At 47.7% G+C, this 12,594-nt stretch overlaps 1 protein-coding gene across 1 annotated transcript in view; it reads right to left on the reverse strand.

Moving 5' to 3' along the window:
* Positions 1-2,569: 2,569 nt before the first annotated feature.
* LOC104075485 (voltage-dependent N-type calcium channel subunit alpha-1B-like) overlaps positions 2,570-12,594 on the reverse strand; it is a gene marked incomplete at its 3' end in the record, with an annotated part of 12,199 nt that continues 2,174 nt past the window's right edge. The window contains exons 2-4 of the mRNA XM_009576013.1: positions 9,289-9,380; positions 7,036-7,188; positions 2,570-2,757 (exon numbers count right to left, since the gene is read on the reverse strand). Coding sequence (XP_009574308.1) covers positions 2,570-2,757; positions 7,036-7,188; positions 9,289-9,380 — 433 coding nt within the window. The remainder of the gene's footprint in view (positions 2,758-7,035; positions 7,189-9,288; positions 9,381-12,594) is intronic.

A 12,594-nucleotide genomic window follows, 5' to 3' on the forward strand; every position in this document is an offset into this window, starting at 1 on the left:
TGCTGGCTGGGGTTAAACCACGACACCGTATCAACCCATTATGGGTCCAGTAGGGATCCAGCTGATTCAGGCAGCATTAATGTGCAGTTGCTGAACTGACTAGTGCTGGATGGACGGATGCATTGCTGTTACCTCTGCACAGTCTGACAACTGCATCCACAAACGCCCACCGTGCTGGGTTTTCAGTCATTGCTGCAGCTGGTTTGGGCTTTTGTTTCATTTTTAAATGTGATGAACTTGGAGTAGGCAGAGAAGAAACTAAGACGAACGCCAAGCGGCCAGAAAACAGCAGATAACTGAAGCTGTGAAAAAGTTAAGGGCTGCACACAGTGGGTCTTCTCCACCCACATCTTTTCTCAGCTACTAACCTGCAAAAGCACAGCCAGCTCCTCAGCAAGCAGAGCAGCACAGGGAGGGGGTGACCCAGCACGCGGCGCAGGGCCAAGGGAGAGGGGGCAGAGATGGCTGCTGGCACTATTTACACGAACACCATCTGCCGAGTGGTCCTGTGGCACGACACCCACCACTCGCCCTCCACCCAACAAGCAGACCGTCCAGAGACCCTCGTATCTGTCAGAGACATGAACCCACCAAACATTAAAACTAAAGCTGGAGTCTCAGACAAGGCTTGACATTATACAACAAATACTCAACCGCATCTCATCCAGGCGTCTGTTTCCAATTAGATTAATGGGTATCTAGAATGATACTATAAGAGTTTGCAAAGCAACCCCCAAAATCAATACCCCAATAGTAAGCTCTCGTTTTTGCATGTGGTACAAAAGGCAGTTTGGGAGAAGATGATCTAATACACCACATATTGATTAATCAATTCCAGCCAGGATGCTAATGGGCTTTTCTTACAACGGTTGGCACTAGAAGGAAGGAATGGGATTGCTGAATGAGAATAGGAGAAACTGGTTGTGTGATGAAGTTTCAGGGGGAGGGGAGGGCACGCAGTGTGGAAATGAGCCCTTCTAGAGATCGCTCTAAGTGGGCAAAGACTGGGAAGAAATGGAGGAACTGAGCAATGAATGGGGAAGGTAATAAATCAGATATATTGGCTTCAAGCACAGCAGAATTGTACCTTGCAATTTACTGTGGTTGATATTAATAATACTTTCCCGTTGCTACAGAAACCCTCACAGGAAGGTCTGCAAAAGAGCCCAGCATGGGTCTAGAGTCTATAATGAAGTAGACCAAACACTTTGTAATCCTAGCGGCCAGTGAAATGGTCTGGAGGCATTATTAATTCCTACCTTAGTTATTTTTCCACATTGGCACTCCTGGCTAGGACAGCGTGGGGTAATTCAGATCATCTGTGCACAGGTGTCAGATTGTCCTTCCTTCTACAGTCAATAGAAAGCAGCAGCCAATGCAGCCATACATTGCTAACGATCACCCCTCGCTCTCTCCTTCCTGCCCCTGTACTTGATAAAGTCCTTTTCCACCGTAGAAAATGGAAGTACAAAACAGCTGGACCATCCTACAGACTCAAACCATAGCACTTTACACCCACTGTAGAAACATGTGAAGATCTAAGCAAATCACAAAGCTGGGGAGAACAGGTCTGCAACAGATACACAAGTCCCTTACAGCTCCCAAAAAGCAGCTGTCACATTTTGCAAGGAAATATGAAAAAGATGCTGGAAACCAGCTGAAGGGCTCTATTCCCAGCCTGCTAGCAAGGGTTAGGTGCTTGCCTCTCAAGACAGGACACCTCAAAAGGGTAGGTATAAATTACAGACACAAACGAGAGCATTACACTGCCTGAAAGACAGTGGAGTCGTTCAGTTGTTGCTAATCGGGTGAAGTTGCCCTATTCTTTGTAAAATCAGAAATAGTAAAACTGACCAAGAGGTTTTGACCTTGAGTGGCTGAGGCAGTCATGGTCCTGGCTGGCATGAGGCACCGCCAGCGAAGACCCTAGCGAGGAAATTCAGCCTGATGTATTTTCTCTACAGCCAAGAAAATCATGCCAGGTGTGAAGGTGACGGATAGGGCTTTGTAAAATTGTATTGGAGTTGCCAAAACTAGTACTGGATCTCAGTGCTAATATCCAGCTGATGCTGTTCATTGATGTAGATTACAAGTTTGATCATGAAGACTAGACCTAGTCAAGAGAAGAAACCTCTAGGTACAAAATATTAATGAGTCACTGGTTTTGCCACCCTATAATGTGCGATTTGGTAACTGATTTTCTATGGGACATCATGAGAACATGCTCCTACTCACTCACCCATCCTCCAACGGAGCACACCAGCATCTTGGAGCAGCACACACCAATTCTTACACATGGCAACACCATGCTGACACAAGACATCATGTTGCAGGTAAGCAAGTCTGCAGCCTCAAACCACCACACGCCACAATAGTGGTTCAAAGGCTCTTACAGGACTTGCAGAACAACCCTCAAGAAAATAGGAACAATCCTCCTAAAAAGCAGGGTGAGGTGCTAATCAATAGGGAAAAAAATGCACAAACTAAATTACTTTTTTTCCAGAACAACCTTTTCCAAACACTACGTAACAGCACCCCAGGAGTCCCACAGCCCCATCAGCGGACTCACATTGTAGAGGATGTCGGTCCATCCCTCCATGGTGATGCACTGGAAGACGGTGAGCACAGCAAAGAGGATATTATCAAAGTTGGTGATGCCGTAGTTGGGTCCTTGCCAGTACTCCCTGCAGGTGGTCCCGCTCTCACACTGCCTGGCAGGAGGCTCCTCTCCGCAAGGAAAATCTCCCACCTCGTCACCTGCAGAGAAGAACAACAGGGAGAAAAGTTACCGACTGAAGCCAGTCAAGCAGCTGGTGCTGCTGCATCCTCCTCACACCGCTGCATGAATGTCATTCACATTTCAGGCTTCCTTGAGCCACTATGGGCATGTAAAAGACATTACACCCATGTAATCATTTATATACTGTGATGTTGTAAGAGATCGTTTAGTGGCAGGGTAGAGTAGAGCCATCCCTGTACATGCCCACAATTTATAGTTCGCCCCAGCATTCAGCCATGTCATATATGAGAAATGCCACAAAATACCAGTGTGGTAAAAGTAAGGGTTAGGAATGGTGCATACTTCAAACACTGTGAGCCAACGATACACCCTCATACAGCATAGCTAAGTGCTAAATACTGGCACTATAACGTTAAAGCGAAAGGGCAGGTTCTCCACCAGTGGTTTAAGCAAGAGCTGCTTGTGGATAGCCCCAAAGCTGTCCAGATAGAGATGTCAGACCAGCTGCATGAGGAGCCCCCGGCTTCGTCACAAGGCAGTACCACCACAGCAGCCTGCAAGGTGGACTGAGAGCTCCAGCCCCTCTATAAGCTTCATATTTCTGCCCCAAAAGGCAATGCCGTAGCAGGGAAAGCATCCAGCTGTCAGCTTGCCTGCAGCAGGGATGGAGTTTCTCTGCTGAGTTTCATTTCAGACCCCGAGAAGGCAAAGGAGGATGAGGCTGTCATAGTTAAGGACCACAAGGGATGGCCAGAAGGGTGGCCAGCATCTTCTAGGGTTAGCTGTGAAGTCTGAAGCGTTGCAGCCCTCCAGAGATGTTGTAAGCACCGATGCAGAGCAGTTTGGAAAACTAAAGTGCTGGGTTTTCAAAGTAAATAAATATACTAAGTAATAATCCTATTTACACAGAGATGCAATTCGGGAAATATTAAAGGGTTTTAAAAGTGACACGTTATGGTAATGGAGCAGCAAACTGCACAAAATCAAATTCACCAGGGGGAAAACAAAATCAGCACTAACAATAATTAGGAATAATCATTCCATAGAGCAAAGCCTGCAGGAGGAAAACAAGATTGTCACTGTGGCTCCAGGATACTGCTCTCTGTGTGTGTCTGTGTGACGTGTTTTCCTGTTGACTCAACACCTTAATGCAGGGCATTAAGCTCCCATATGGGTCACCACAGGCTTTCACAAGGGCTTAGTGCAAAAAGAAAATACCAAATCTGGCTCTTGCAGACCATTTGTGAGTGTGTCTTAACAGAGAATCCAGTTTTATCTCTGTTTGGCCTCTTGTTGCCAGGTAATGCTCTGAAAATGCAATGCACATCTACTACGAAGCTTTGGGGGTTCTTTTTTCCTTTTTTAAAAAAGAGACTGGAATTGGTGCTTGCTCCCATGGCTGGGAAAGACAGAGAAAAGAGGAGTCTTAAGGAAAAATGGGAAACAAATGTGATGCCCTCCTCTCCTGGAGCAGCTTCGGGGCACTTGGGCTCGGTCACCTGTGGAGGGTGGCTGCTTCAAAATAACGCTGTGTCAGCAGAACAGGACAGCATGGAGGATGCAGGGAGAGGAAAACAAGTCAGACATCCACTGCAACATGCACTGCCATTAATTTTTACCTATTTTTCATTAAGATAAACAAATGTTTCCACTAGCTCAGAACAGTCTGTCAGGCTGAGCGGCAAAGGCCTTGAATAACCCTTTTGCCATAGTTTGGTCCCCAGCATCCCTCTTCGTTGCAGTTTATTACTGACCTACCCAGGGCTACTGGATTAGCAGGGCTATAGCAACATTTGCTGCTGACACCTCTACTCATTTCCCTCCACAATGCGCTGAAGTAGCAGCTGGTACCTCTCACGTGGCTCCTGATTCCAGGAAAAATCCCAGGAGTTTGCTCACTTTGGGGATTTGGAACAGAAAGAAGCACGAGCAACTCCTCCTCCTCCAATTTGCTGCCCTCTGACAGAGGCATCTCTTTAATGAGGTTCACATTTCCACGCTCAAGCCGGCCTTTGGAGCCCGTGGTATCAGGCCTGGGCTTGTTAATGCACCTCTTTGGAGATGATGAGCACTTAGGTTTTAAAAGGCTCGGCTGATGGCTTTGCGGGATGATGGCTCCGCTCACAAGGGACCGCAGCGCCAGGAAGCCTCGCCGCTCACTGCCTTTCCAGAAACACCATCGCGCCATTTCCCGCCGAGCAGGTGGAATCGATCCCCATAATTCATCTGACAACCAGCTCGTTAGCCCTTGAGGAAAGCAGAGGCCGGTGCCTGTAAACACAGGCACCTTCCCACCCCGCCCGGCGAGCGGATTCGGGGGGAGGCGAGCCTGGCCGCGCCGCGTCCTCCCACCGAGATGCCAGGTGCTGCCGTGCAGAGATACGCAACACACCACAGTTTTTTGGCTGCACTCCCAATTCCTAGCTGGGAGCCACCCAGCAAGCAAAAGTCGCTTACACACGACATTACACATGACAAAAATCTGTTCTCAGTCCCCAAGCCTGGCACAGAGATCTCTCAGTCATCACTGATGTCAGGGAATTGTCTGCAGAGAACACAAACAGCTTTCGGTTTTATTTTTCCCTTTCACCTTAACTAGTAAGGCTAGTTGGACTTGATGATCTTAGAGGTCTTTTCCAACCTTAATGATTCTATGATTCTAGTTTCTGGGGGAAGGACAAAAAAAAAAAAAAAAATTAATCACTCTTCTCTTTAGCCCACTGGCTTAAGTCAACCCATTGGCGACAGAGCCTCGGAGCTCAGCCTGCAGCCGCTACCTGCAAATGAAGGATGCAAAAAACCACCCACCTTGGTTGCAATTTAACAGACCTGAAAATGCTCCTAGAAAATGCAAACCTGCTTATAATTGCTTTCTCCCTGCCATCTCACCAAGAACGCTTCTGCTTCCTACACACCTGTGTTGTCACCGTTGTTATTATTCCTCTGTAACTGCTGCAGTAGCCCCAGAGACCCTGCAGTAGGCTGAGACTTGTTCTGCTTGGCATGAACACACACCCCCCTGCAAAAAGATTTTCCTCTGCTACAAATCCAGTCCAAAAATTCATTTCTTCCAGGAATCATCGTGCTTTGCTCACAAGTCACACCACCTGACTGTCCTTTACAAGTTGTGTTAGGTTTTTCTAATATTACATGGGAACATAAGCAAGAAAACAATTTCACCCCGCTTTTGCAAAGCTCTGTGTAAACTGAATATATTAAACTGTTTCCATGTTGTTGTTAGAAAGCACTGTGAAGGATGCCCAGAGATTTGGCAGGGATGTTGTTTTATTACCATTTGAATGCATATAAATAAATCAATATTAAGACCTATTAGTGATAATCACTGAAAACACAAGACTCTGTTTTAAAGACAATCATTTGTACCTTAAATTGCAATATTTTGGAGACAAGAACAATATTTTCATCTGTGGATAGCCCAGATAACCAACACATATTAGCACTACTATAAAGGAATATTAAAAAATTACATGGAAAAAATTGGCTTTTGGGTTTTTTAAATTGGAATGAGTTCTGAGCCATGGACAAGCAGCTGGCTTTGACATGGCAGCTGGTGCCAGCCGAGGGTCTCTGGGCATTAACTCCTCTCCACCTCCATCTTCTGGGGTTTATAACTCATTCACAGGCAGACACATCATTTAATCTGCACCGCCCAATTTCCCTTGCCCTTCTCTCTTTGAAGGACAGTTTTATCCTTTCTCCATCAAAGAGCTTCTTGCCTTCCATCTATTGCCCTTTTTTTTTTTTTGGTTGCTCCCAGTCTTTCCAGTCTTACTATTTCACACCAAAGTTTTCTCATATCCGTGCAAGTTGCCCCAGAAACCTTGCAAAGAAATTCAACGTTCAGCAGCTGTTCATAGAGATAAACCCCATGAAGATGTAAACAGAGACCACTGAATCAAAAAAATAACAAAAAAAAACCCCCACCCTTCAACAAGCTGGAACAAGAGGAATTTGGTTCTGTATTTCTACGGTGAAAAAATTCTCCCATGAGAGAAGGCCCTAAGCACCTTTGTTTCTGTAGGCTGAGAGCAACCTACCAACTTCAGGGGTGCCGTGGTGGTGTAACAGAGAGAGGAGAATCTGTCCCAGTGCATGTAGGGTGACCACAAAAGTCTGTTAACTCTTTGAGTAGGTGGGTAAAGAGGGAGAGAATGCAGTGAACATGGAAAAGGGAGAAGCAACATAAGAGCAGGATAGAAAGCATCCCAATGAGATGAAGGGCACTAGAAGCATTGAAATGATACACTGGGAGGGGAACAAAGCTCGAAGCTCACCTGTCTCGTTAGAGAAGCAGGTTTTATGAAACTTCCCCATGTAAAACTCCAGCCCGATGATGGCAAACATCACGATGGCGAAGAAGAGGAGCAGCCCAATCTGAAGCAAGGGCACCATCGCCTTCATGATGGACTTGAGAACAACCTGTAAGCCTGTGGGGACAAGGAAAAACATGTAATCAGTGAGGGAAGGAAAACAAGGGCTTGGGGATGAGGGCAAGGTAGGAGAGAGGGGCTGTCTAAGGGAAAGTTTAGGACTGGCAATACCAAGCAATGCTGCTTTTTCCAGGGTGCTATAAAAAAGATGCTACAGCCATAATGCACTCAAGATGTGAGAGAGACAATCAGGAGAGTTCTCTTTTTCTGACCCCTGTTCTTCAGATCACAGATTCAAAGGTCTCTTAGCTTCAAAGACACAAAAAGGACTTTTCCAGCAGCTGGTGGAGACCTTGACCAGGTCCTCAAGGCAGATCCTGCAGCAGTGTGGATGCAGCAGCAGAGCTCGGCACCGCTGTGGTACCCCGCATCCCAGGGAGGGCAGGGGGAGCGCTGAGCTGCACAGGAGGTCCATCTCCCTCCGTGACACAGAATAGCTGCAATGCTGATGTGCCTATCACACCCCGCTTCTGGAGAAACAAAACCCTGTCACCAGGGCTATCCATCCATAGCTTTATCACTGGCACTGAAGCTCATTTTCAATTAAAACCAGGGGAGATAAGGCAAGAGAGGTTGGAGAGATGGAGGTGTCAGATAACGTCATACAGATGCACATAACAAAAAAACTTCAGCTATAAGCAGCAGTTGAAAGCCACCTTGGTGGCCTGTCCTAAGGTATGGAGAAAGAAGGATCATCATTGTCTTGCCAGCTTGTACAGCACTACTGAGGTCAATACGGGTGCATGCAGAAAAAAAATCATGAAGATCTGTTGGATGGGAAAAATACTGAGAGCGTAGAAGAAAAGCATATACCATGCTTGTGTATGAATGCACCTCAAGGTTGTACATTTACTTCAGGAAGAAAACCACAGCACACAGCTTTCACAGCATCACCAAAAACATGAGAGCAAATAATGCTCTGTGGGAAAATATTGGGCTGGTCCAGGACACATCACTGGGTGGGAGGGAGAGCGCGTCCTCCTGGGGGGAATATGCGACCCACACCAGGACAGGGACACCCCTGAGGGGCCACCTTAGTTCTCTGACATCCTTAGCCTGTCACTACCACAAACACCTTATTGCCTTGCACAGGCAAGAAGTCCACGAAAAAACAGCCAGCATCATCTCCTTATTAGAGATCCTGTTAATTAATGACACTTTTCCCAAGCCTAGGCAAGGACCTCTCCTGCGTGGGAGTTCAGATTCAAGCCCTGCCCATGAAAGGATGCTGATTTCAGGAAATTTTGGTGCTGTTATTGCAAAGCATAACCCCTTGTTGGATTTCTACAGCACCAACATTTCAGTCCTGCAGCAGCCGGGGAGGTGGCAGAGCTGAGGTCCCAACCCACGGCCCAGGAGGAGAGGGGGCTGCCTGGCTGCCGAGGGGTTAATGCAGAGGGGAGCAGAGCAGCCCACAGAGCAGCGGTTCCCCTTCACTGGCGCTTGCAGGAGGGAAAAATCTCTCTGTTCCACATTCAGAAGTGAAATACACTCCTGCCAGCGATCCCCTGCTAGCGGGCAGAGCAGCTGGTGAACAGTGACGGATAAAAAGGCAGCAAGCAACGGTGTGGGGACTCTGATGGTTTCAGGGCATCAGCACGGCATGATGCAGCTCCTCACCGGAGCATTCCGACCCTTCACGTTAGCATGTAAAATATATCAAGTTGCCCATTGAGTAGGCAAGGCCAAGTCCCATCTGATCTTTCCCTTTGTTTTTCCCCCTTATTAAAGGAGTAAAATCCCCAGTGCAAGATGCTCAGCTAGTAAAAGCTGCCAGAAGACCCAAGCTCAGGGCTGGGGGCCTGAAAGCTGCAAAATTCGGGTCTCAGGTATTCACACCCCGGAGAATTAATTCAACCCCAAAGGCAAAGGAGTCCTAGGACAAATCCCTGCCTCTCACCTGCAAATTTGGGAGCGCAGTGTTGAAATCAGCTGGCTGTACCCAAAACGGGATGACAGAGAATCAGAACCTAGCAAGGGCAGGAGCCACAGACCATGAAGAAGCAGGGGAAGAAAATATTGCTCAGAAAAGCGTGTAATGCCCCAAAAGCTATAGAGCACCTTTGGCTGTGAAGATGACATTATCATGACACTCACTTGGGATTCCCGACACAAGCTTCAGGGGTCGCAACACTCGGACGGCTCGCAGGGTCCGCAGGTCAAAATCAGTCCCAGCCGTTGCTAGAATCCTAATTGTAAAAGGGGAGAGAGGGGAAAAATTGAGATCAAATGCAAATTCCTCTTTCCAAAGCATGGGTAAGTGTTGTGTAAAACCAGCAAATATTCAAGCTGCTTTAAACTTTATACCTGTGATCACATTGCAAATTGCGTCCACTGAGAACCACCAATTCGCACACTCCTCCAGAGCTGCTGAGCCTTGCTCAGACTGTAAGAAAATCTGCAATATCTGCCTGCTTACGAGGCCATTTACACACAGTGAGCAGGCCTGGCTCTGGCCGTTAAAGAGCAGCACCCTGTGCTTATAGGAAAGCATACACCATTTTTCAGAAGGAGACAGTGAGAGGGAAATAAACCCCTCGGTTATACTAGAAATTACCTGCCAGCGCTTTTGCCTACAATAAATTCAGAAATCCCTCAAGTACTGATGTCTGGTGTTTCCTAATATCGGAAGCAGTTTCTAGTTATACAGTTTACTCTCTGTGTGCAAAATTAATTTTGTTCAGAGCATCTTATTTGAGGAGAATATCCAGAGAGCAGGGTGCAAGTATATCTTCTGATACGCTGCAGCAACTCTGATAAGAATTACAGCCCCCAAACAAGAATGATTCTTAAAATTTCAAGTGCTCTGCACAGGAAATGAAATGGCTTCACTGTTTTAGGGCGCAGCAAAGGAAGAAATATTGTCACAGTGTCCACAAGCCACGACGATGCAAACTCCTCAAGTGAAGACCCTGCAAGGCACACTACCCCACAGAGAGCATGGCAAAACTGTGTTCATTAATTCTGCGGTGCTTCCTATGATGCTTCAACAAAAATATTCTTGATTTGAGACGGGGGGGTCCCCTAACACAAGCCAACCACGCAGTTAGTTCAGAGCAAAAACCCTCTCACTAGCTCCCCATCGACTGCACCGTTTATAGTGATTATAAGCAATTGCCATTTTTGCTAGGTTTGTCCCCACGCTTTTCTACCAAGGTGGAAGTGGCTGAGCAACCAGCCCACCAGTGGGGTCTGCAAGCCCCCAACCACCTGCTACCAAAGGTACAAGATGCCACCGCTTTGTTAACCCCAACTGCTGCAGGCGCTGCCCACGGGGACCCAACCTTGACCGTGATCTGACACTTTGCCAACCCTTCCCCAAGAGCTACAGCAGCAAGAGGGACTTGCAAACTTGGCTGAAAAGTGGGATTCCAGAGCTGCCACAGGCCACGGGCAGAGCTGGAAGGAGGCTGCCAGACTGGGGCAGTGAATCCCAGGCAGTCCCTTGGGGATTAAGCACCCAGACACAGCAAGTGTCCCATACCAGGCACAGAGATGCTCTGAGAGGTGCAGAGCACCCACAGCGTGCACCCGCGATTTATCTGCGCCTGCCCAGGAGCCCTTTTTCTCAGTTCCTGATAACAGGCTGCTGAGCATTCAGCAAAGTGGCCAGCTGCCATAAAAAAATACAAGAAAAAGCAGAGTTTTTCAAAACAAGACGTATAGTTTTACAATGTAATATGTATTCAGCAGCGGAGGACGTGGCTGTGCAGGGAGCGCTCACAGCACAGCTACACTCGGATAAAAACCCTGTCCTTGACTTACTGACTGACTTCACACTGCTGCCAAGCATGGGCCAGGGAAGAGCAGGATCAGCATTGCTGTGCGGAAAGGGCCAGACTCCATCAGCAGGAGGTGCTGGAGATCAGGAAAAAAGCATGCTGAGATGTTGGATGGCAAGAGAGGCAGCAGCAAGCCAGGACCTGAGGAGCAGAGTATCTATGCTATAGGACACCTGCTCCTACATTTTCACAACCAGAAAATTCACATTACATCAGCTCTATCGATGCGGTTTGAGCGTAAGCAACAGGAGACAATTTAAACCAAGAACCATCACATGCAGAGACTTCTAATTTAATCTTCTGCACCCATGCCAACAATTTCATTTCTCTTTTCCCTTCCCTCCATCCTTACAACTTAATTGCTCACTTATAAACCTCTGCAGTCTGGGAATAGCACACACTTCAAGTCAAAAGATAATCTTAAACATCCACCTTGGATGTTGCTACTAACGGCACAATTAGTCTCCAGTGAGCTAAGATGGATTTGTGCTGTCATCAGGCAGAGCCCTGGTTCCTGGTACAAGCTGAGAGGAGGGGTGCTTGATACACTCGTCGTTTTGTTTCTAAATTCAAAGAGAAAATGGGAGTGAATGGGGGACACCATCAATTAGTCCCATGGTGCCAGTAAATGTTCCAGCGGCTGGAGGTCTTCATTCCAGTCTTGTCTTCCTAATAGGCTCGATGCTAAAAACAGCCTGCTCAACCTCTGACAACACCCCCCTCCCCACCCCCAGGCAAACCCCCTAATCATTCATTAATTCCCCCATCACTGGCACTGTGATCCCCTAGCTAACCTTCACAGGCACCCTACAGCCCACCATTCCCACGGCTGGAGAGCTGGTCCATGGATCGTATCAAATCACAGTCGAATCGTGCAAACCATCCATGCCTGTACAGCTGAGCTGTCACTGCTACACCTGCCCATGAATCAGCCACTCTTGAAAAACAATACAACCCTGGCCAGGTTCTGCCTAGAGAGAAAAAAAAAAAAAAAAAAAAAAAAATATACAGCTGCATCCTAAACAAAGCCATTTTTGGTGGAAGAAACAGAAGACCCAGGGGCCGAGGTGGTAGCTCTAGGTCTAAAAATCCACATTTGAGCCTTGCAGGTAAATGAGGCAGGTGGTGAGAAAACCCAGGTGGGCACCCAACACGATTCCTGCACTAGTCGAAGCGGGGAGGGCTGGATTCTCACGGCCTTCCCATGCCGTGCGCTCGCGACTGCGGCCCCAGGCAGGCTGTCCAAACAGTGGAACCGGGGGGAAAGAGGGCCCCGAGGCTTTTAGAAGGATTATGGGGTCAGCGTCCATCCCAGGAGCCCTGGCACACGGGGTCTTACTGCTCCGAAGGACCCACTGGCAGAAAGCTGGTGCCCAGTAATTGCAAGGGAACAGCCCAACGGCAGCCGGAGCCCAGCAAAGCAGCTCGGCGGGGGAAAGACGTGCCAGGGCGGACATGGTGCCTCTTCCCCCTACAAAACCAAAGCCAGTTTACAGCTGCTCAGCAGTCCATTCCCCTAAACTGTTCACAGACATGCGTGAAAAAATGCCCCAGTGAGGGAAAGGCCTTAATTAACTCCGTGGCATTTGCCCAAGCACCATCTTTCTGGTTTACTTTTTCC

This window comes from Fulmarus glacialis, unplaced genomic scaffold (genome assembly GCF_000690835.1).
Source record: "Fulmarus glacialis isolate BGI_N327 unplaced genomic scaffold, ASM69083v1 scaffold5054, whole genome shotgun sequence".
NCBI lineage: Eukaryota > Metazoa > Chordata > Aves > Procellariiformes > Procellariidae > Fulmarus > Fulmarus glacialis.